General features: G+C 31.8%; 1 protein-coding gene and 1 long non-coding RNA gene across 4 annotated transcripts in view; one reads left to right on the top strand and one right to left on the bottom strand.

The window, feature by feature from the left end:
- The window catches only part of LOC144835307 (uncharacterized), a 67,729-nt gene extending 60,518 nt beyond the window's left edge, over positions 1–7,211 (top strand). For both annotated transcript variants that reach the window (XR_013611080.1, XR_013611079.1), the window contains one exon: positions 7,071–7,211. This is a non-coding gene — a long non-coding RNA (uncharacterized LOC144835307). The remainder of the gene's footprint in view (positions 1–7,070) is intronic.
- LOC144835305 (uncharacterized) lies at positions 798–23,515 on the bottom strand. 2 transcript variants are annotated; one of them, XM_078690387.1, is made up of 10 exons: positions 23,400–23,515; positions 21,514–21,543; positions 19,966–20,001; positions 18,759–18,785; positions 18,618–18,647; positions 18,004–18,055; positions 17,236–17,537; positions 16,843–16,911; positions 16,275–16,499; positions 13,218–16,149 (listed from the first exon to the last, which is right to left on the bottom strand). In XM_078690387.1, the coding sequence occupies exons 1-10, from the start codon at positions 23,482–23,484 to the stop codon at positions 16,022–16,024; spliced, it is 984 nt and encodes a 327-aa protein (XP_078546513.1). In that variant the 5' UTR covers positions 23,485–23,515; the 3' UTR covers positions 13,218–16,021. The 2 variants fall into 2 exon arrangements, with proteins under 2 accessions (XP_078546514.1, XP_078546513.1); XM_078690388.1 differs by lacking the exons at positions 13,218–16,149; positions 16,275–16,499; positions 16,843–16,911; ... (5 more) ...; positions 21,514–21,543; positions 23,400–23,515 and adding exons at positions 798–1,001; positions 1,323–1,553; positions 2,166–2,234; ... (2 more) ...; positions 4,930–4,956; positions 7,145–7,278.
- Between the last annotated feature and the right edge of the window lie 1,411 nt (positions 23,516–24,926).

Below are 24,926 nucleotides of genomic sequence, written 5' to 3'. Positions count from 1 at the left end.
AACTACAAAATAACCTATTCAAAGTTTGATTTAATTAATCTTCATTTTTCATGTTTTTGGGGGATAATACATCTTTAAATGTTGGTAAATACATGCATGAGCTTTAGCAGAATATACGAAAAACGAGGTTAATTTCCTCAATAGAAAAGATTATCTAAAATAAGTGAATTGAAATAAAGAATGAATGAATGGAAGATACCGGTAACGTTAGGTTCGACGACGTGGTGAGTTGACCAATCACAAGCGATAGCTCGGATGATTTATCGCGTCGTGATTGGTCAAATTGCGTTACGCTAATAATTAAAATAATTTTGCATTTTAAACTAATGAAATCCAAACCTTGGTTGGAACAACTATTAGTATAAGATGCAATCTACAGAAAAAGTTGGTCATAAGGACCAAGGTTTGTTTTAACAAATTAAGAAAGTAGTGCAAGTTATTAAGTAATAAAAACATTACAATAGGTAAATAAAACAGACAAGGCAACACGTTGTTATCGTTTTAGTTATTGCATATTAAAAAACTCTACAAACTTTTTAAATTTGATTTTTAGATGGATTATTCTTGAATAACTATTGTTATAAGATACAATCTACAGATAAATTACCAATGTTTGTTTTACAAATTAAAAGTTATATGAATAAACAAAGTAGTAATTAAAGGCAACAAGGCAAAAGAAGTGGACCAGTCACCTGTGATAGCTATTGTAATTGTCAATTACACTGAACAATTTTATTTCAGTTATGACCTTACAATACAGACATATTCAGTTCTAAACAACTATATTCAAAGTAAATCAATTAAATATACGGAAATAGATTAGGTCACGACATGTTTAATATTGATAGCTTCAATAATTTTGTAATGTGTACGGGCATTGCACCTGGGTAAAGAGTGGGTAACTTTTGATCTTCGCCCTGGAGTATCAGGTTGTACATAGCTTGTGTGACCAATGATTGCTCTTTCATGTTGTACATATCCCATAAATATATACGTTGAGCCTAAAAAAGAAAAACAAGTTTAATGTATAGGCCTAAAAGTTTTTTTTGTTTGTTTTCTAGAAATTTTAAACATTTGTCGAAATAACTTGTAATTGGTATTTAAATCAGTATACGCAATTCGCACCTTCATCTACATTATGACATTTCTATTCTGTTTGTATACATCGCCGACTACAACTTCCAGACGATTAACTAAATGCTCTGAGTATATTTCATGATAAATTGATGAAACTCTCCATAATAATACTGAAAATAAAACAATAATAATTTTATCCAGCATACATTTATCATAGATAAAGTATCTGTTAACGTCAGTTTCACCTTTAACTACATCGTGGCAGTCCAGTCCTGATGATACTATCATCCTTATGCTCACAATTTCATGAGAATGGTTTGCTGTGTTTGAAGAATCGCCTGCTGTTTGATTGACAAAGTGTATGTTAAGTAAATCCCTGCCTTTGTATACATCGTCGACTACAACTTCCAGACGATGAACTAAATGTTCTGAGTATATTTCATGATGATGAATTGATGAAACGTTTCCCGATAATACTGAAAAGAGACAATAAATAAATAAAACACTATGTATTAGGCCTATCATTGTAATTTCAGTTATGACCTTACATCCCAGCTCTGAGAGTGAGTGAAAAATACAAAAGTTTGAAAATATTATACTTATAATGATAGCACGGAATGATATATTTTATGAAAACCGTAAGGTTAGAGTTCAAGATGCCATTTTGGCTCTGTGTGAATGTGAGACGCTTTTCATACCCAATGTCATCATAATGTACTCCATAACTACATACAATGTAACAATGTGTACAATTTTGACATGCTTTTACATTTTGTATCCCAACATAAAATGAATGAACGTTATTTATTATCTTACATCTTTATTATTTATCTTTTTAAGATTATTCCTCTTCGTCGTAGCAAGTACTAAAATACAATTAAATAACAATAAAAACAATTCAACGTATGGTGTACATAGCCTATATGAATGCGCAGATCATATTCTGTTACGATAGCCTATCTTGGCAAGCGAGTTCAGCATCCTGTTTTGTAATTACCAATTTGGAACTGATCATAGAGTTAACTTTGTGGATCGTTATGCTCTTGAATAATAACGATTAGAAATTCAATGGTATAAAGTAACTTTACTGAATGAACTTGTGCATGCTGCGGACCGTGTTTTGTCAGTAGGCATACAACTTGACTGCGTTATAGGTGCTGAAATAAAAATAAATATAACTATAATAGGCCTAAATAAATGTAACCAAAATATTCACTAACTAATAACACTCGACGTAATTATAATGTTGTTCCAATATGTACATTTGGAATATACATTTAAATCATAAAACAACAAACTTTTAATAAAATAAGTATCTATATATAAATTTACGTTAGGGCAAAATTCGGTAAATCGCGCGTTACTTCTAGAATGTTTACTCGATAGTATATAAAGCTGGTTCGTACTTTCGGTACTGATTTTAACCACCAGATGTAACCCTGTTTACTAATTAGGTTGAGTTAGATAATTAGTTATTGACAATTAAAACGAATTTCGGTTCAGCGATTTGCCCCAAATAGGGGTGTTTTCCGATCGTGGTATACACTGTCTAATGCATGTCCATCGTGAAAAATACCCGCATACAATAATACGAGGATGCTTCGCATTTACCTATCTCCTCCTACGATAATTGTTTTTAATAGCTGAAACCCGGTTAAACAGCTCGAGTACAGCATCATAATGTTGAAGACAGGCCGATTTTCTTTAAAAAAAATACTATTTTGATAGATGTAATATACGTTTATACAAATGTATTGATTTGCAACGAATGGAACATTCCAAATTATTTGGTTTAACCATACTTGCATACCTCCATGGTTTAACACAAGTAGGTAAATTTATGGACCCTTGGAGAATAAACATAAATAGTATTGTAATGCTATACAATACTGCAAATAGGTATTAACCACTTTTGATTGCCATTTGAATCAAAAGTGTGTTGGTACTGTTAGATATAATATAAACAAGAAATGTTTCTTACAAAAAACGCTGCTCGCTTATTGAAAAATATTTTTTATTTCAAATGTTTTTGAATGTGTCAGTTTATTGTCACATAATAGTTATTTTACCTGAAAAAATGTAATTTAAAGCAACAAATACTTAAATTGTCTGTCTGACAATGGTTTTGGGTTTCTTTTCTCTTTTTATATGTGAATAAATATTATTTTTTTTGTTACAGAAGTGAATACTCAATTTCTGTCACTTTAATTAATTTTACTGCTAAGGTCAAGTCTGGGGGTCACTTCATCACCCTAGATATTTCAAGTGTGAAGTATCCTATTACAAAAAAATACCAGAAATGCTTTGGGATTTGAAATTTTAGCATGACATGTCCTAATAGACTCTTTTCCCAGACGTTTTTTGGGTCTACAGTAGCAGCTGGAAATCTATAAATTATAGTGGAGTTTCCATTTTCGCAAAACTGTCGTCCTTAGAACTATAACTGCTGCTTGATTTAGCTTCTGATTGAGTAGTCCTAATTGGACGTAGCGGGCTAGAGCAGCAGCGTGACAAATATACTAATAAACTGTATTACTGTGATTGTGGGTAGCCACTACTTTTAGATTATAAACACATAATAATATTATACTTTATTACTGACAGTTGCTTCTCAACGTTTGTATTAATTAATAATTACAAAAAAATATAAACGTCGTAGTGTTGTATCGTTACATGTACTTTACTATTTCAATCGACTATGACAGTGACAGTTTTAACAAAGTATTAAATCAGAAATGTTTTACTCTGTTTAGTGATATATTATTTATAGGCCTATAAAAAAATATTTCGTTACTGAGTGGATAATAAAGAAATATAAAGAAACAAAATTAGACTCATTTTGTGACAAGTTTCTAGGTGCTAATTTTGGTTGACTACATAAATCATTGTGTCTATTTATTTGTTTCTGTAAACGACAATGTTTTATAGTCCTGCCGTACGTACATTTGAAATCGACAGTTTTTTTACGCTGAATTTACTATGTATTCAAGAACCATCTGTGGGCACGAACTAGATGGTACGCGATCGAAGCGAGCGTACCACCTAGTAGTAATTATTAAGCTATTTAGAGTGATACAATAAGTTCAGAAAACATACCGTTAGGTATACAATCTCGTTTACACTCGTGTTTTGTTGAGAATCTGTTACCGGTATCCATCATATGACAGGAACTGGTTCTAAATGGTAGACACACGCCTCTTTCTGTATAATAATACCATTCGTATCCACCGCCATCACACTCAGGATCATCCAATATGTCATTATGGCTGTCTGGTACTGGTTGGTAGCAGCGACCTTTACAAGTTGTACTGCAATTTTTCCTCGAAACAAAACGGTTACCATTACCCCCGCTACCTCTGTACCAAAATTGTTTACATGTCATAGTGTCATTGTCGTAGTACCTACAAAAATAAATAAGAATGTTCACATATCGGTTTATCTACTTCATATTATGAATAATAAAAGAAGCAGAAAGCAAGAAAAGTAATAATAAAATGAAAAACATACCATCTATGGTATATAAATGACCCATTACCATGGTCTTTTCGCAGTGTACATACTAAAATGAAAGAAATATATATATATATATATATATGAAGTCAATATTATGTTGTTTTGTTTTTCCGAAAAAATGTTTAAGATTTTTAATGATATAATATAATTATAATAATGATAACACTCTATTTTCTAATTACTAGTTGTTTGATATTAATTTGACATTAATATTTGGGCGACTTTTTCCCATTCTTACAGATTTCCCCATCTTTATCGAAATTCATTTTCAGTATATCACCGGGCGGTTTAGAATTTATATAATAATTATTAAATACGTAAAAAAAAACTGTGACTTACCTTCACCCGTAGCACCTGAAATGAAAGCTGTAATTAAAAAAAAAAATTAAATAGTAAATGTAATAACAATAACTCAAAACAGCAAATTTAAAAGACGCAGAGTGATAACAGTAATTATGGACAATCAAGTTAATATCAGAAATTAGACACGGAATATTCTGTGAGGCTACTCATGTTATCTGTGAGGCTATTCGTGATGAATTGATGTTTATCACATTATTGTAGTTCTATATAGTTTTAGGTCCATAGTTTTTAAGAAATATATTCCTCGTTTAGGAATCACTGCCTTATCAGATTCAATGGAACACTTCACATATACATAACAACTATCAACAAGTTTATTATTATATTGAAACGGAGCGCAGTGTTTTCCAAAGTCTACTCCCTGCTGTAAGGCCGCACACCTTGCCACAATTTAATTAAAAAATATCCTGTTAAAAATGAATTTTAAAAAACAATTTCCAAACCACGTAAGGAATATTGTTTTGAAATCTTATAATTTAAAAAAAAAAAGATTTTTTTTCTGGGCGCAGTGTTTCTCCCGGAAGCGCACTCCCTACTGAACTAATTCAGCCAAGCCCGCAAACATATTATGATAAAACTAAATAATTTCAATCCAAATATGGAATTCATACTGTATTTCGTGTTGAAAAAAAAAAAAATTTTGGGCGCAGTGTTTCTTCCGGAAGCGCACTCCCTCCTCACCTAGCCACAAACTAATTAAGACAAGCCAATAAACATTAATGATACAACTAAATAATTTCAAACCAAATAAGGAATTATATTTCGTGTTTTAAAATAAACTTTTGAAAAAAAAAAGAGTTCTGGGCACGTTTCTTCCGGATACGCACTCCCTGTTGGAAGCCTCACAACAAACTAATTAAGCCAAGCCCTAAATATGAATTATACAACAAAATAATTTACAATCTAAATAAGGAATTTATATTCGTATTTTTAAATAAACCTTTGAAAAAACCCATTTCTGGGCACGTTTCTTCCTGATAATTTTAGCTGTTATATGGTTTAATAAAAATCACGTTTTCATATTTTAGTAAAGTTCTGTAATACTTTTATTATAAGGATATTGACAACATTTTCAGTAAGTTTTATGACATTTTTTTAAAAATGTTAATGAACGGCGCTCTGCATAATTACGGTGTATTAGTAAAATAGTTTGATAACTGCTTGTTACGTGTGAAAAAAATTCAGTATAATTTCAGTGGCAGCAACAGTTTAAAACGAAAATTAAAAGTCTTGAAAGAAACGTTTACTCAAATGCGTTTTAAAGCTTGTTTTTCAATTTTAGCCTCATTATTAAACTTGTTGGTTTTTGCGCATGCGTATTAATATTTCCTTCTATTCGTCCAAGGAGAATAAATGCGCAACCAATCAGAACTCATGAAACGATTCGCGCGCGAATAGATTCTTCAAGTGGATGTTAAGCTTTCAAAGGTTTTATCGCGAATCTTTGCTTCTTATAAAGCAAAGAGAACAAAATAGAATAGAACATATGGAAAAGGAAGTTTATCGTCAAGATTATCACATCACCTAATTTTTGATGCAGCTATTCAGATTAATATATACACAGTAATTTGACCTGTCGTCACACTTTGCTTGTCAGAACCGAAAGGTTATTGTTTGACTACAAAACATTGGCCTAGGATAAGTTATTACAGGCGAAGATTGTATATTGCATAGTCCATTCAGTACAGTCAAGTGGCAACATTTTCTACAAATTAGCACTTTCTCTTTTTTTAAATGACGTTATTTTATGTTTAGATATCTGCTCGCTTGCAACTTTCAATACCTAGTAACTGAGACTATTGTTTCTACTAACAATTATTATTTAACGGATTATTAAAAAATAAGTAAAATAAACATTCAATTGCATTTTAAGTGAGTTATCTCTTCCTATATTGCAAGTTGTAGGTAATCAAATACATTAAATTGAGGAAAGGTGATGAAAAACATATACAAAATAATGGTGCACCTCAATAATCTTTAAAAATAATTTATAAAGAAATTACAAAACATAAATTAAATTAATCCAATTGCCAAATTGCTTCTAGGCCAACAAAGACAACAATTTAGTTACGTTTTAAAGAAAAGTTTTATGAAATCTTTTTTCATCATTTTTTTAGGCATAAGAGTTGAATAAATATAAATGTGATGAAGAATGGAAATGTGTAGAAGAAAAGCGCTTTTCGAAACTTACCACCTCCAACCACACAAGTTACAAATAAAGTAACGAAGAAAATGCTGCAAGATGTTTTCATAGCTATGATGGATGTCGACAGTCACCTCAAAACAATGAATCCTCCTATAATAGCAAGGTTGCTTTTCTTGCAGTTTCTATGCGATGAGATGATCGAAGACAAATGGGCCTTAAACACATAATGAATCCCTTATATAGTCTTAGATATTATCTGTACAAATTGATGTATATATATATATAGAAAATTATTATCGTTATCGATCTATACTTTGGTATGCACGTGATTCACCGAACTAGATTTCGTTATCTACTTCATTTGAAGGCGGATGTTCGGTTATAACAACTGACGAATGAAATCAAAGATGTCAGAATACATTGCAAGTAATATACAGTGTGCACGCAAAACACATACATAGAGAAAAATAAGTAAACACATGTACATTATTATACGCATATCGAGGTATGTGAGCTGGCCTCAGTAATGTATGCATCAAAACAATGCTCATTATGAAAAGGCCTACAAATATTTGTTTAAATAATTATAGTAAAATCAAGAGAAATGGTTTACAGTACAGTAGTCTAAAATTCAATAGCCCCCCTCCCCTACCTCCATGGTGGGGCCTGTGGCGAAGCGAATTTTGGTAAATGACACCCCTAGATGGTTGGAAATGGTACTCTCGCCCACATAAAATTCATGATAAATTGCGCCTAATTGGCCCGGATATAACACTCCCATCTTTCACACGACAATCGGTAAACTTTTGGTAAACACGAATGTGATAAAATTTGTTCGTGTATGTTCTTGTGTGGGAGGCGCAGATTGTTTGATTGTCACCTATAAATTACCTCACTGCTGAAAAAGTCAACATTAAATCGAAAGTAACACAAACCACAGAATTGACCGCGTTGCAACTGAACATTTTCTCCGACTTTCGGTTATCTGATAATAATCGCTTTTTAAAAATCATTACCCACAACGTAGTCAAAATGTGTAAGGCTGATGAGTTGGTTTGTTTACATCCATTAGACTATTCCCATCGCTTCCTAAAACTATCACATGTAGGATTAAAAACTCTTCTGTAAAAGCTATATTATTAATGCATACCCTATAGTAGCGCCGTCAATTGACTACCAATAATATTCGGCGTTGGTACTCTGTCTACTAGCCAGGCTACATATCTTTACCGAAAACGACAGGCCTAAAAAAGGACATTCAAACATAGTTAGCCTTTTTATTCCCCTGGAGTCTCTCGTTATAATTCTCCCCAACAAAATAAAAACAATCATATCTCATCGGTCCACATCGTCGTTTTGCTGATCGTCGATCGCGCAAATAAACTGAGTGCATGACAAAGTGCGAGGCAGCGAGGCAAGCGAGGTGCGCCAAATATTTGTGCGAGGCACCATTTTATCATTTCCAAAAGTGCGAGGCATATAGTTTACAATTTCAAAAAGTGCGAGGCATATCGTGCTATATATGCTATATGCCTAATAATCAATTAGTAGGTTTTAATAGAAATTTTAAAACATTGATCCGATGGAAAGATAGAACCATGGAGGAAATAAAACTGTATATTTCCTCCATGATAGAACCAAGTTTAAGATAATTGTTCCTTATTTTTTATAAAAATTGCTGTGTATGTGAATACGTAATTGGCGCATTATGTAAACTTTTTTTTTGTTCTTTTTTATATATAGGTAGAGTGTATTGGGGGTTCAATTAAGTTTATCGTCCAAGATAGTTATACCTAAATATTTATACTGTGAAACTAGGCCTGTATTGATCTATCATCACCAATCTTAACTATGTTATGGGTTTTATCTTTCTAAAGTCAATGATTATTCCACATGATTTCAAAAGATTAGATAAGGAGGGATGTTAAGTTGTTTAAGTTAACAGGATATGACATTGAAGGGTAGTAAATGCTGATGAAAAGTCAATCAACATAAGACAAGAGTATGTGCTCTTCTTATCTGGATGTTTCTGAATTGAATGGACAAGGGTCGCTGTAGCATCCTCCAAGTGGCACCACGACACGCCCTTATGCACATGTGATCCAACAGGCATTCCACAACAGATTTAATCAAATAAGAAATAAGTAATCCTGCTAACAAACAAACACGCACGATGAACTACATAACCTCCTTGGCGGAGGTAATACATCGTTCAAAGCATTTCATAATCAATGATTAACTCTAAGCAAATTTGCATGAAAAAGAAAAGCTTCGGGTACAACTTTAGCATTCCATTACATTTATTAACAGAATATATACAATATTAAATGACAACAAGTGATAAAATAGATAAAAAGTATGTTGAATACTTTATAAAATATTCAAAAATTTAAAAAAAAACATGTTTTAAACAACATATTATTGTTAAAATTAAAAATAGACTCGGGTAAAAAGAATTTCGATATCGTGCGCTAGACGGATTCGTGGTACATAACAGTAGTCCAAAACCAGAACGAGGAGGATAAAACACAAATTACTCATTGCATGATACCGTGATTGTATAAAGTTTTCCAACTGTAGTCAATTCACTACTTAAAGCTCTGTCTACACTATCAAAAAGTATCATGTGCCTAAATATGGTAGTGACATGCTCAATTGTGGTAGTGATATGACATCATCATGTCCATATATGGGCACATCACATTTGTACATTAGTGTAGACAGAGCTACATTCTATAGAACCCGTTTGAATTTATTTTGATACTTTGAGTGACTGAGACATAAAATAAATATAAAATGGTTTGTCGACGTTAAAATATGCTAGCTTCCGGAGAAAGCATAATCTTTAGGTTATTATTTACCTCCGCCAAGGAGGTATATGTAATCGATCGCGTGGGTTTGTTACTTGGCCAAATTAAAAATTTGCCAAGTAATTTGGCCAAGTATGTTGATCGGTGCGGTTTGTGTGTGTGTGCGTGTTTTTGTTTGTTTGTCATCACTCTAGCGCTCACAGTTTTAATTCGAATGACTCCAAATTACTACCATACATGTCACCTGGTGCAAGGACGACACTGCTCAATTTTGGTTAAAATCTAGACCACGGTCCCAATTCTGGATCACTTTTAAAAATTATTTTCAGACCTGCTAGTGTTAAAAGATAGGACAGAATTATCAAAAGCCGGTGAGCAGTTTTAAATTAACAAGTAAACTAAAATTGCATTTTCTCGAGAACTACTTCTCCAAAAAACTTCATTTTTGTACAAGAGGCAAGATATATAATTTGTGATTTGTAATTTTAAAACATAAGTTGATTTAATATACAAGTTTTTTGATGCGAATAGTTTAAAAAACCTAATTCTTTTCAAATTCACCGGTGTGTTTGTCGCGTTGCTGTTCTATTGTTAGTCGACTGAAGCTATTGTTAGTTGAACATAACCTTTACACCAAACTCGTATACACATGATTGTAGTGAAATTAGCCTAAATCACACAGCATAAGACACACACTTTTGGTGAAAAATGGGTCAATGTCAGGAGGCCAATTTTGATTTGCGCGAAGGCTAGTCTGTCTGTTTGTTTTGTGTGTGTGTTTGTTTGTTTGTTTGTTTGTCATCACTCTAGCGCTCACAGTTTTGATTCGAATGACTCCAAATTACTACCATACATGTCACCTGGTGCTAGGACGACAAAAATCTACATAAATGGTTACTATAGCATAATAATTTTTCAAAAAATGGCCAATTTTCGACCCTTTTATTTTTAGTAACCAGTTATATCGAAAAATAAAAAGGTCGAAATTTTGCAATTTTTGGAAAAAAATCCCTATACTATAGTACAGGAAAATTTTTTGAAAAATGACCAATTTTCGACCCTTTTATTTGTAGACATAAATGGTTAATAGCGTAATAAACATGCGCAGAGTCGAATAATGGGTTCTGCGCATGTCTATTATGCTATAGTAAACAGTTATATCGAAAATAAAAGTTCGACATTTTGCAATTTTTGGAAAAAATCCTTGGAAAATGGCCAATTTTCGACCCTTTTATTTTTACACATAAATGGTTACTATAGCATAATAAACATGCGCAGAGTCGAATAATGGGTTCTGCGCATGTCTATTATGCTATATTAACCAGTTGTTTAGAAAAATAAAATGGTCAAAATTTATTTTTAAACATAAATGATTACTATAGCATAATAAACATGCGTAGAGTCGAATAATGGGTTCTGCGCATGTCTATTATGCTATAGTAACCAGTTATGTTAAAAAATAAAAGTTCGAAATTTGGCCATTATTGGAAAAAATCCCTGTACTATAGTACAGGGACATTTTCGAAAAATGGCCAATTTTCGACCCTTTTATTTTTAGACATAAATGGTTACTATAGCATAATAAACATGCGCAGAGTCGAATAATGGGTTCTGCGCATGTCGATTATGCTATATTAACCAGTTATTTAGAAAAATAAAATGGTCGAAAATTATTTTTAGACATAAATGGTTACTATAGCATAATATACATGCGCAGAGTCGAATAATGGGTTCTGCGCATGTCTATTATCCTATAGTAACCAGTTATATCGAAAAATAAAAAGGTCGACATTTTGCAATTTTTGGAAAAAATCCCTGTACTATTATAGTATAGGGAAATTTTCGAAAAATGGCCAATTTTCGACCCTTTTATTTTTAGACATAAATGGTTACTATAGCATAGTGAACATGCGCAGAGTCGAATAATGGGTTCTGCGCATGTCGATTATGCTATAATAAACAGTTATTTCGAAAAATAAAATGTTCGAAAATTATTTTTAGACATAAATGGTTACTATAGCATAATATACATGCGTAGAGTCGAATAATGGGTTCTGAGCATGTCTATTATGCTATAGTAACCAGTTATATCGACAAATAAAAATGTCGAAATTTTGCAATTTTTGGAAAAAATCCCTATACTATAGTACAGGGAAATTTTCGAAAAATGGCCAATTTTCGACCCTTTTATTTTTAGACATAAATGGTTACTATAGCATAGTGGACATGCGCAGAGTCGAATAATGGGTTCTGCGCATGTCGATTATGCTACATTAAACAGTTATTTCGAAAAATAAAATGTTCGAAAATTATTTTTAGACATAAATGGTTACTATAGCATAATAAGCATGCGTAGAGTCGAATAATGGGTTCTGAGCATGTCTATTATGCTATAGTAACCAGTTATATCGACAAATAAAAAGGTCGAAATTTTGCAATTTTTGGAAAAAATCCCTGTACCTATAGCATAATAAGCATGCGTAGAGTCGAATAATGGGTTCTGAGCATGTCTATTATGCTATAGTAACCAGTTATATCGACAAATAAAAAGGTCGAAATTTTGCAATTTTTGGAAAAAATCCCTGTACTATAGTACAGGGAAATTTTCGAAAAATTGCCAATTTTCGACCCTTTTATTTTTAGCCATAAATGGTTACTATAGCATAATAAACATGCGCAGAGTCGAATAATAGGTTCTGCGCATGTCGATTATGCTATATTAACCAGTTATGTTAAAAAATAAAAGTTCGAAATTTAGCCATTTTTGGAAAAAATCCCTGTACTATAGTACAAGGAAATTTTTGAAAAATGACCAATTTTCGACCCTTTTATTTTTAGCCATAAATGGTTACTATAGCATAATAAACATGCGCAGAGTCGAATAATAGGTTCTGCGCATGTCGATTATGCTATATTAACCAGTTATGTTAAAAAATAAAAGTTCGAAATTTGGCCATTTTTGGAAAAAATCCCTGTACTATAGTACAAGGAAATTTTTGAAAAATGACCAATTTTCGACCCTTTTATTTTTAGACATAAATGGTTACTATAGCATAATAAACATGCGCAGAGTCGAATAATGGGTTCTGCGCATGTCGATTATATGCTATAGTACCCTGTTATATCGAAAAATAAAAGTTCGAAATTTGGCCATTTTTGGAAAAAATCCCTGTACAGGGAAATTTTCGAAAAATGGCAAATTTTCGATACGGCACATTTCTTACAATTCTTAAAAACCGTAAAAATGGTAAACAATAATAAACAAAATGAAATAAAATAATTTATTCTTTAATGTATATAGTTGGGTCAAAATATGGAAATAACGGCCTAACCCCAAGAAAATGTTTTTTGATGTATTACATTAAAATAAGTTCTAAAAAAAACATATAGGCCTATTAAAAGTTTACTCAAATCGGACTACAGCAAAGGTTCAAAACTTGACGTTAAAAAAGATGGCCGCCAATTTTTGAAAATTGGTAACCGCTTGTCGTAAAGAGCTGTATAGTAATTTATTTCGAAGCTACACTTTTGAATCATTGGCACGCTTCTTTAATGAAGGTGCGTCCAGAGTTAGTAAAATAAAAGCTAGAGAGAAAAAAATGATTTAACAATAACCATATTTACAGTACAAGGAAACTTAAACTAATATATGTACAAGATATAAAAAATAACATTTTGTATTTGGTGTCAAATTGTTTTTAATATACTGTATGTTTATCTTCACACTTTTTGAACATTTTGTTGAAACTTTACCGGAAATTCCATTTTGTGACCTTTAGCATATTATGGCACGTGACATTTATATCTATGTAACTACAAATCATTTATTCATGTATTTAACAAGTAATACGTTATAAGTATCAAGCAAAGGTATCGTGATTCAAAATTATAAACACATTTTAGGCGTTCTGGTCAAGCGCAGAAAAGAAAAGCAGCGAATGCTAAAAGAGCCGAATATAATTGAAATTTGCCGATGAAGGCAGCGAAGGCGTTCCAGTAGTAGTATTTTACTATTTCGTATAATGTATTTCGAAACAGACAAATAAAAAGCTATGTCGAAATTTCGACAGTCCTGTCGGAATTTGTACATAGTGAAATAAATTAAAAGAAATAAAACAAAAACAACCTATGTCGAAATTTTTACATAGCTATGTCGAAATGTCGTAAGGTAAAATTAAAGGCTAGAGATACTATGTTCAATAGAACATAAACCCAGTCAGAAGAATACCATTAAAATGATAATAGTTTTCATAAAAGGGACATAAACGTTATATTACTCTATACTCTAATACGATAGACTTGAAAATAATTAGAAACTATAAACGATACTATGTTCAATAGAACATAATATATCAGATGAATCTTGTGACCTTTGACCACAATTACGGATAGACCTAGTTGTAATATGTATTCACTCACTATTCAGTTTACAATTTGTAATAGTTTATCGTATACACAAATTTATATACATATATATTTTAAATTGCTACTGTACATTCATGAAAAACACAACTCCATTATTTGTTTCGTAAATAAGATTATCTTAATTAAAATTACTATACATGAATTTAAAAAAAAAACACTGTAGGTTTTCTTAAATACATTTTTTTTTCGTATATTTTGTTTGTAAATAATTAGCTTGTCTATTTGTTGGTCTTATTCCCTAATTTGTTTACAGTTAAACTTTAAGTATCATTTTGTAAACCAATTTTAAAGTATTTTTTAAAAAGTAATCTGGGGTCTCTATCATAAACCCCCTGGTTTCCTAAGACCCTATTTCATCAAGATGCGAATAATAATATAAATAAATAAATGTCATTATGCTAATACCAGCAGACTATAGCTCAGAGCAAAATGTTTCTATATAGAGAGAAGAATACATTGTATTAAGTTTAGTGTGGTGTTTGTTTTGTACTATACTCTTTGAATACATGACATTGCACTACGCTGTAAATCTTTCCACCTTAAATATTAATTTAACTTATTTTAAACTTACACTTTAAGGTACTCTATTACTATTGTAAATAACTACAGTTGTCAATAAAAAATGAACGATTGAGACATAAACCAAGCCTCAATTCAATTAAAAGAAAAACATCTAGATCATCAAGATGTTATTGGTTTAGAACCTAAGGCGTCAGCAGGTCATTTTTCTAAAGTATATACAATTGCACCAACTGGCTTGCAGAAAACCGAAAATATAAGCTATTTAATCAATGTTTTATAAAATGTTATATAATTGCAAAATATATTATCAAATTATATTAAATTTGACAAATATGGAAAATAGTCTAGCCTATCGCAAACGGTGATTTTATTTAAACTGATTGGAATTCTAGGTACTGTATCTAAATGTATCCAATATCCTCATAGAAATTTCCGTGAGACAGTATAAAAATGTTTAAATTAATTTAGCGCAAAACGCCTCTAAGCGCTCAACAATAAACAGAAAATGTTATAAAAGAGCAAACGATTAATAATGAAAGTGCAAATGAAAAAGGTGGGATTTGAGGAGTTGTTTGAATGTAACAAGTGATTTAGATTTCTGACTGAGTACAGTTGGAAGGGCATTCCAAAGAACAAAAGCTGACATTTACATTGATTAAAGGTAGGCCTATGCTATATTTGATTCAGATTGAAAGGCCTAGGATAGGTTTGTATAACATCTAAAGAAGGTGTTTACCTCTATAGCCTACTGACCGCATATTTCATTTGTTTTGTTAATTTTCGAGTCTGCATCACCATGTATTTTAATCACTTCCTCGTCACTCAACAGAGCAAAAATCGCAACTGGAGATCTCCATTGTTGTTCTTATAATAGGCCGGGGACGTCGAGTAGTTTCGGTCTCAGCGACAAATAGCAATTTTAAAACAGCGCTCTCACCGCCGGAGCATGTTGTAAGCACACTCGTCCAATCAAATGACAGGAATTTATTTGGGAATCAAATGTGACGCCAGTACCATAGACCATAACCATAAACCTAACTTTATGATACAGTTATCAAATGCGAAACACCTGAGATTAATCTGTATGGTTATGGAATTTTCATAATTATGAGGATATACAGCACTGAAAGAATCGGGTCTTCATACTAGCCATAATATAATAACATTACGGGCACATGTTTAAAGAGTGGCTAACTTTTAATCTTCGCCCTGGATTATCATGATGTACATAGCTTGTGTCATCAATGATTGCTTTGCCATGTTGTAAATATCCCATAAATATGTACGTTGAGTCTAAAAAAAATTACACAATACGTTAATGTGAAAAAAATCATTTGTTAAAAAATGTAACATTTAACAAGCACAATATTTCGATAGATAATTATAAGTAAAACATAATTTACTAAAGTTATTCTCACCTTTAACTACATCGTGGCAGTTTTGTCCTGATGATATTATCATCCTTATGCTTACAATTTCATAATCGTCTGCTGTGTTAGTAGAATCGTCTGCTGTTTGATTTACCAAGTTAATGCTAAGTAAATCACGACCTTTTAAAACATTGTCAACCACAACTACCAGATGATCAACTACATAGTCTACAAATATTTTTTGGCGATTTGTCGAAACCTTTCCGGATAATACTGAAAATAAAGTATAAATAATGATATGGTACACGGTGGTAATTATAATGAATCAGATTGTGTAACTCAATCAAATCTGGCCGTTGATATGCAAATATCCCTGTATAATGATTTAATAATTAATCACTTGTTAATAATATAATTTTTGTACTTAAAATCAATTTCACTTAATAGTAATGATTGACAGTCGATATAATACGAGAGATACGTATTAGTAAGTTCATTAATGACACACGAGATAAATTTTGTCGCGCACATGTTATTATTATTATTATTATTATTTTGTACCCGCACGCGTAAAACCCTAGAAATCTAAATAAAATAGTATAATAAAATAACTTACTAAATGTACTGTTGCATACTGCGAACCGTGTGTGTGGAAAAGTACAAGATGCTGATGGTATATTCTTGCCTAACAATAAAAAAAATAATGAACATATTATTTTATATAATTGAAATCTTTTGCATTTCAAGGAACCGAGGTGAAAGTTAAGCTTTTCTCTATGATTAAACTTCTTTATTTCGTTGAATTCATTTTGAATCACTGTAGCGAATTACCATAATTATTTACTTAATAATCAATGTAATACTTTTAGTAAGATGCCATGTAGTAGATGGTACCGTAATGTTTTTTTATTTTAAAAAAATGTTTTTTAATGTTGTATTAGTTTTAAGAGCATATTTTAATATGAATTTCCGATGGGCTTACTTATTGCGATAAATTTAGAAAACCTACCATTACAATCTCGTGTACACTTGTGTTTTGTTGGGAATCTGTTACCAGTATCCGTCATATTACTGCAGGAACTGTTTTTAAACGGTAGACACACGTCCCTGTCTGTATGATAGTACCATTCGAATCCACCACCATCACAATCAGGATTATCCAATATGTCATTATGGCTGTCTGGTACTGGTTGGTAGCAGCGACTGTTACAGGTGATACTGCAAATTTCCTTCGAATGAAAACGGTTACCGTTACCTCCACTACCTCTGTACCGAAATTCTTTACAAACCATTGAGGTATTGTCGTAGTACCTACATAAAAAAGATAATGTCGTTTATCATATCTATTATCTTTTTCATAGAAACATCCGTTTTTAAAGAAGCTGTTCGTGTAAAGTTTAACGAAACTGTCAAGAAGTAAACTATACCATAACCCTAATCCTAATTGTATAGGTTCATGGTATTACCAGGGGAGATTTTACCAACCCATTGACGTTGGCTTCCAGTTGTCTATGTTTTCTTTAAATCATGGCTTTATTAGATACACTTTTTTTAAAGATACAATGTTAGGTCAAAGTCAATAAAAATGTGACATTATAGGCCAATTAATCAAAAATGTTTAAAAAATATTTTTTTCAAGGGATAAAATATCTTTATTAATAAAAGTCATCATTTTAATGATCTTTTACTTAAATGTAGATCATCATGGATTAGCGAGTAACATCAGAAAATACGGTAATTATGATGTAAATGACCAAAGTAAAAATGTAAAACATACCATCTACTGTATACAAATGGTCCAAAACCATGCTTTTTTGGTAGTGCACATACTAAACGAAAAAATATCAGTTAACATTATGTTTTGTTTTTTTGTATTGATTGTACAATGGAACATTACATTATTATTATATTAATTCTTCTTCAAAGCAGTTGGCATGGACCACACTGCTGTACTTAAACCCAGCAGGAATCTCGGATACAGTGTCTTTCACACCTGTTAAGGCACGGATCCGGTCCGACGAATCGATACAAAAATGTTCAACTAGGATCATCTGTTGTGATGTTGTCAAACTTAAAACTTGTTGGAAAGCATTTACGTCGTTTAGCATTAACGAACGCCCAAAAAGTTTTCTGGTATTTTGAGTTTGTTACTCTTTTTACACATATATTTTACAATGTTTTCAAAAATTGACATTTTCTGGTTTTGCTTTAGCCTTTTTATAGGCCCTTTTCTTTTTCGAGTTAACCTGACAACACGTTTAGGTGCTGTTGGTGAAGATTCAATTTGAGAAGAGACGACTTTTTATTTTTAAACAGGCGTTTTATTTGTCTAAACATTGCAGTAAGTTATTATTCTAATTTGAAATAGCAGCTTATTATATCGTACATTACCTGTATCATTTATGGAAGGCTCATCGGTACCTGAAAGTAAATTGCTTGCTTAGTATTTTTATAAATTTATTTGATACATTTGGGATTTATTATTGTTTGAGCTAAATAAAAATACTAGCCATACAGTATATCGTACTTTACCTTTATTATTCTCGTATTCTTTTGCAACTGAAAGAAAACATGTTTTGGTTTAAAAAAATGTATTTTCATGTTGTGATATGATTATTATGTTAAACACACTGAGACCATAATAATAATTAACTTTTTTCATATAGAGGAGATCTGCTGAGTATCAGTCGTATTCTATTTCCCAAACGTTTTAAGGTAGAAATCCTGAATATTTTTTCTATGGGTTTCGGATGAAAAGCTAAGCACTCGAAAAGAAGCCAATCCCTCTCGAATTGCAGTCACTGGGCTTCTTTTCAGATAGTATGGGTTTTTGGGATACTATATGGGTATGTTAACATGGACAAACAAGCAAAATAGTTAGGAGTTAGTTGGGTGATTTAATAACAGATGATATTTGTGATGCAGACAATAACATGTATGGTCGTGATTCATTCATTTAGTTTACATTCTTTAGAAAAAGTACTGGCAAATGGCCTAGGTGACAAAGGGCCTAAGGTGGCGGCAAAAGGCCGGGTGGCAACGTGCCGAGTGGCAAAGGGCTAGGTGGCAACGTGCCTAGACCCTTCCAAAAGCTATGAGGTATAATGCATAAGTAGTTGCTTAAAAATACATAATTATACAGAAAGTGAACATGTAGATGTAGGTGTTACTGTGCGTAGTATTGTGTATAATATTAATAATAATATAATAATAATGTTTTATGAACAGAGTGAAGATATACATTATACATACAATTCAATTTAATCTTATAATATTGATACATGTGCACCTTTATTGTGTTATCATACCTTTTCCTATTTTTTGGAAAAGTCCATGTACCGAGTACATGGAATTTGTTCATTTATTTATCCATGTACAAATCCATGTACTATAGTAAAAACAGTTTTTAGAAAATCACTCAAAATATGTAATTTTAAAAAATGCTAATATTGATATGCGCTGCACGTATAGGCCTATTGCTTGATTTATGACATATCTGTAAGGCATTAATGTAGTATATACAAACAATCAATGTAGGCCTTACCGTGTACCGTAGTACTGTTTTACATGGACTTCTTGTATGTACTATCCATGTCAAATCACCTTACAACGGATTTTTTGATAAATATAAATAAAGTATGCACTACGTTTGTGAACATACTATACAACAATGGGCTAGTAAAAATATCCATGAATAATGAAGATTAAATATGATAAAATGTTGATATTCTAATCTTACCAATGGTTGTATAAATCTCTGTTATTTCGGTTGTTGCTATAACGTAAAAAAAAAGAATATACTAAATAGTAAGTTTACGAAACAAGCCGGTAGAAATACGACGACCTGCGTAATAACGTAACGCTTTCTTACGCATGACGTTCTCGACAAAGCTTGGTTCACGCTAGGATGCAACACAAAGACGTACGTACGCACAAAGCAAGCGAGTTGGTCAATGACAAGCGACAGTTCGAATAATCCATCGCATGTGATTGGTCAAATTGCTTGCCTTGCGCTTACGTCCTAGTGGGAACCTAGCTTAAGCGTCAAATATGCTACATCCGTCGTTTATTGTCCTGTTGCGTAAACCCACTATATTAATCTCGAAAATAATAGCACGAACATGACGAAAATACAAATTATGATGATTATGATAAATGAAAAAAATGAACGATGTACAGTTTAAATGTAAAATGTGAACTCGAGTTTTAATACGAAACACCATGACACCACGGATCAATTTACGGATTAATGATAATGAAAAAACAATAATGTTTTAGTTTTGTCGACATCATATCGTATTAATTAGTACATTGCTGGACATTGCTCCACTCTTCAAAAGCAACCTGATAATAACATTCTGGTTTTATTTTCGTTTATAAATTAGCATTTAAAATGAGTGTCATGGAACATCAACAGAACACAAGAGAGACAAACTTGACGTACGCGTAAACATTCATTGTTTTTATCATTGTTGAACATTGTAATTATCATTGTTAGACAATGGATTGTTGGATTTTAGATTTGACGGGTGTTTTTTAGATCTAGAAATCTCAGATTTCAAGATCTGAGTTTTCTAGTTTCATTTCTACAAATTAGAAAACTAGTCGACCACTAGATGGATCGTTCCATTATTAACCAGGGGGATTAAAACAATACTGTATATATTTTTATAATTAATTCATTGCATAATTATTACACTAGTATTGTTATAGGTTAGGGTTTGCGTAATGTATTCATGCTTATTATAGTGGCTCAGTTTTCTATATCTAGTTTTAAAGGCCGTGTTTCCGTAGCCATCAACAAACGGTTATTTTTTAACCATAATTCAGAATGCAAAAAACTAAGAGCCCAATCACAACGCAACGGTTTTTCCTTCATGTCAAAAGTTAAAAATTATCGCATTTATCCGATTTGAATGAGATAACTATCGGTTATTTTTTGTCGAGTGGAATCGGTTAAACTCCGTTTCCACGGGCAGTTTATCGGTTAATTATCGGTTAATTTTTGGCTGCGGAAACACGGCCCCACACACCCATATTTAACCATTTATTTTGTTTTAAAGTGACGTCATTGTGTTTTTTTTTATGAAAGTGAACTATAAAACTGAAAAATGGCCTATTCAAAGTGTGATTTTATTAATCTTCATTTTTCATGTTTTTTGGGGGGGACAATACATTTTTAACGCACGCGCCAACAAGTATCAGTAAGTACCAACAATTTTGAAATGAAAAAAATGATATATTTTGGTGATGTAAATATGGATTTAGTATTATCACATTTTCTTACCCACAGCTGTGACATCCTCTTTCCATTGACCTACGTTAAAAAACAATAAAAAAACAAATGTAAATACAGTGTATTTGAAAACGCCTAATTGTTGTAATAAGAGTTGACCATAAAAAAAACCAAATTTAACCTGTTTTTTCTGACTTTGAGCTTTGACCGTGTTCTTCAAAATCAAACTCTGTCGAGGCTTTGTGTCATAATAGACAATTTTGGCCAAGATTTACGAGATTCGGATAAAACTAGGCTGTTAACAAAAAGACAGATAGACGCTAAGGCGTTTAGTTATTGTTTGAGTTAATAAGGTTAGAGACATTGCAATGACAATTATTAGACATGAGCATAGGGCCTGTGGAGATTATAATTATCTTATAACTCTATGGTCATAGCTACGATTTGACATGAAACATTATATGCCCAGAATACCTTTTCAACCGTATTTTATTTTCCTTTATTTTTTAAACCATAATTCAGAATGCAAAAAATATTACCGAATGCAAAAAACTTTTATTTCCTTTAAATATGTTAATTCCGGGTTCTGTTTGTTTGTGCGTATTAGTCTAGAAATTATATTTTAAAAACATCAAATGGAAATGAGTGAGACTGATAATTGGCCACAGACACCACAGTGTTCACCAGCGGTAGAATGTTGACGCGCTGTTTGTAACGGGCAGCATTTGTGGGTCCGTGGTCACAGATGATTATAATCAAACAATTCATACAAATGTATTATATGCAAATGTTTTTAGATATATAATACTGTTCACTGATGAGTTCACTAACATAGAATGTGATGTGCCCAAATATGGTAGTGATATGTATATCATCATGTCCTTGGGCATATCGCATTTTTTTTTTTTTTAAGTTTGATAGTGTAGACAGATCTTAATGCTTTGTGTTTAAAATTTATCCGCATTTTTAATCACATATTTTATACTAGAAACATTAAACCGGTCTATTTATAAATTGAACAGTGGTTATAATTATTAGAATCGCGGCGGTGATGATTCTAATGCTCTATTTTATAAAACAAAAAACAGCAGTATTGCCAAAAATGAATTAATAATGTGCAATTGCGTGCACGTGCTCAGATACCTTACCAACGTACCATCATATTACCGTATCTTTTTATCTCTTTCTCGAATTTTTTTTTCTAATCAAATAATTAAAACACGTACCGTAATAATAATATAAATAATAATAATAAAAATAATAATAATAAAAATAATAATAAAAATAATAATAATAAAAATAATAATAAAAATAATAATAATAAGAATAATAATAATTGTTGTAATTGTTGTAATAAGAGTTGATCATAAAAAAAACAAATTTAATTTGACTTTGATTATGTATCAATCGTATCCGGACGTTACCTTCTTTATGGACGTGTGGCCTATATAAACATTTTCCTATCTTTGTCGTATCCTATACACTGATTGTGCAGTAGTTTTTTGGTTGTTCTAACATTTTAAAATGTGTATCTTTGTCAGAAGGCGTGTTTTATGTTGAAGTGACCCTTCATAATGTAATATCCCCCCTTTTTGGAGGGCTATCTCCGGTACCATACAAAATGATTGCAGTTTTTGTTTCGTTTTTATCTATTTTTGTTCTCGTATGGTATCGAAATAAATCAAATAGACCCACACATCATTTTGTATTATGTATCGAAGACATACAACCATTTATATATTTAGGGTTTCAACGTCACTCTCTGAAAAGAATTTTATACCGGATAATCCTTTGCTGCCATCTACATAATTCCGTGTCATACCGCTGTCTAGGCCTGGCTAGTATACGATGGCTTAGGCCTAGCCTGTAAAGCTATCTATCTGTTATAAATACTACACAAATAAACAATATTTTTCATTCATGAAACAGTTACTTACGCTCAATTGCAATTGTTCCTGATATACATGTCATAGATAATATCCAGAATGTTAAAACGTCACCTATAAGGAGAAATAAATACATGTTGCTCCGTTCAGAAATAGCGATCTTTACTACTGACTACGGAAAGCACTATGAATCAGCTGTGGAGAAGAATACTATATATACTGTACACGATCCATGGGCTTGTTACAACCGTTAATGTAGAAAACGCCAGCTTATGTCGAAACAACCGTTAATGTAGAACAAGCCACCGCTTATGTAGTAAAACCTCCAGCTAAGCGGTCCCTTAACAGAGATGGTAGCTTACGATGTGTGGTCGTTTTAGAAAGTTGGTTGCTTACGAGAGGTGGAAAGACTAAAAGCTAAGTAAAGATCGATGCATTTGCCCATGATTTAGACATTTTTGTAAAATATATAACATGTTGTACATTAGCTGGCGATAGTAACTACATAAGCTGGGAGGCAATTTTCGTTACTACATAAGCTGGTGACCGTTTCTACATTAGCTGGTGTTGATTTTTATTTACTACATAAGCTGTTGGTGTTTCTACATAAGCTGGAGGTTTTACTACATAAGCGGTGGATTGTTCTACATTAACGGTTGTTTCGACATAAGCTGGCGTTTTCTACATTACCGGTTGTAACAGGGCTCATTATCACTCTCAGTCAGTTTTACAAACAAAGTTTCTTACTTACTCAATACGGTGTGTTGTTGCAGGAACAGGAAAAAACATTGTTATTGATCATACATTGCTGTTTCTCCTGTTTCATAATTATTTTTTTTTATCTATCTGTTTTTATGCTTTTACAGCAAATTTGTTTGTTCATAATTTTAAAAACATCTTCAGGGTTGTTAAAATGTTACTATGTTCCCCAGCCTAGGTAATGTAATTATGTAAGAGTAATGTAATTATGTAACATTAATGTACTTATATTATGTACAATTATATTAAATTCTATATAATAATAATAATAATAATAATAATAAACATAATAATAATAATTATTATTATTATTCTTTATTTGTTGTTGAAGAACTTTGTGGTTAGTGGTTAATATGATTAATGACGTTTGGATTTATTCAATTAACAGGGAACAAATTCCTAGGCCTACGGCTGATAATTAGTTACATTGTAGATCATGTCAATCAATAATTTTAAGTTGTATTTGTCGGGTATCGGTGGTGAATGATGTATTCAGTTTCATTATCATATTGTCATTATCATTATTATTAAACAATATACCATACATGTTTAAATCATACCTTAATTAGGCAATGGCTAAATTTGAAGTTACGGTACTTAATAATATGACGCAACGTACACGCAGTAACTAAAACAATCGGAAGCGGACATTTTTGATATAATAATCAGTCAAACTACTTCCTTGGCGTTCGTAACGTCATTGCGTTACGTCATGAAACAAACTATTTTAGGTTGAATTACAAATACCAAATAAGTAACTACCCAAGCTTTCAAAAAGCTTCACTTCATCGGGCATTTTACGATGGTTCGTAGTTATAG

Source organism: Antedon bifida, chromosome 2, assembly GCF_963402885.1.
Source record: "Antedon bifida chromosome 2, ecAntBifi1.1, whole genome shotgun sequence".
In the NCBI taxonomy this organism is placed as follows: Eukaryota; Metazoa; Echinodermata; class Crinoidea; order Comatulida; family Antedonidae; genus Antedon; species Antedon bifida.
Note: the sequence above shows the minus strand (reverse complement) of the source record. Positions and strands in the feature narration are given on the sequence as shown.

Excerpts from the sequence above, each read along its gene's own strand:
- LOC144835305 (XM_078690387.1), bottom strand. The coding sequence starts at position 23,484 with ATGTATTTATTTCTCCTTATAGGTGACGTTTTAACATTCTGGATATTA. Across the intron at positions 21,544-23,399 it reads AGGAACAATTGCAATTGAGC|GTCAATGGAAAGAGGATGTC; the intron begins GTAAGTAACTGT and ends TTTTTAACGTAG. Across the intron at positions 16,150-16,274 it reads CTGCCACGATGTAGTTAAAG|ACTCAACGTACATATTTATG; the intron begins GTGAGAATAACT and ends AATTTTTTTTAG.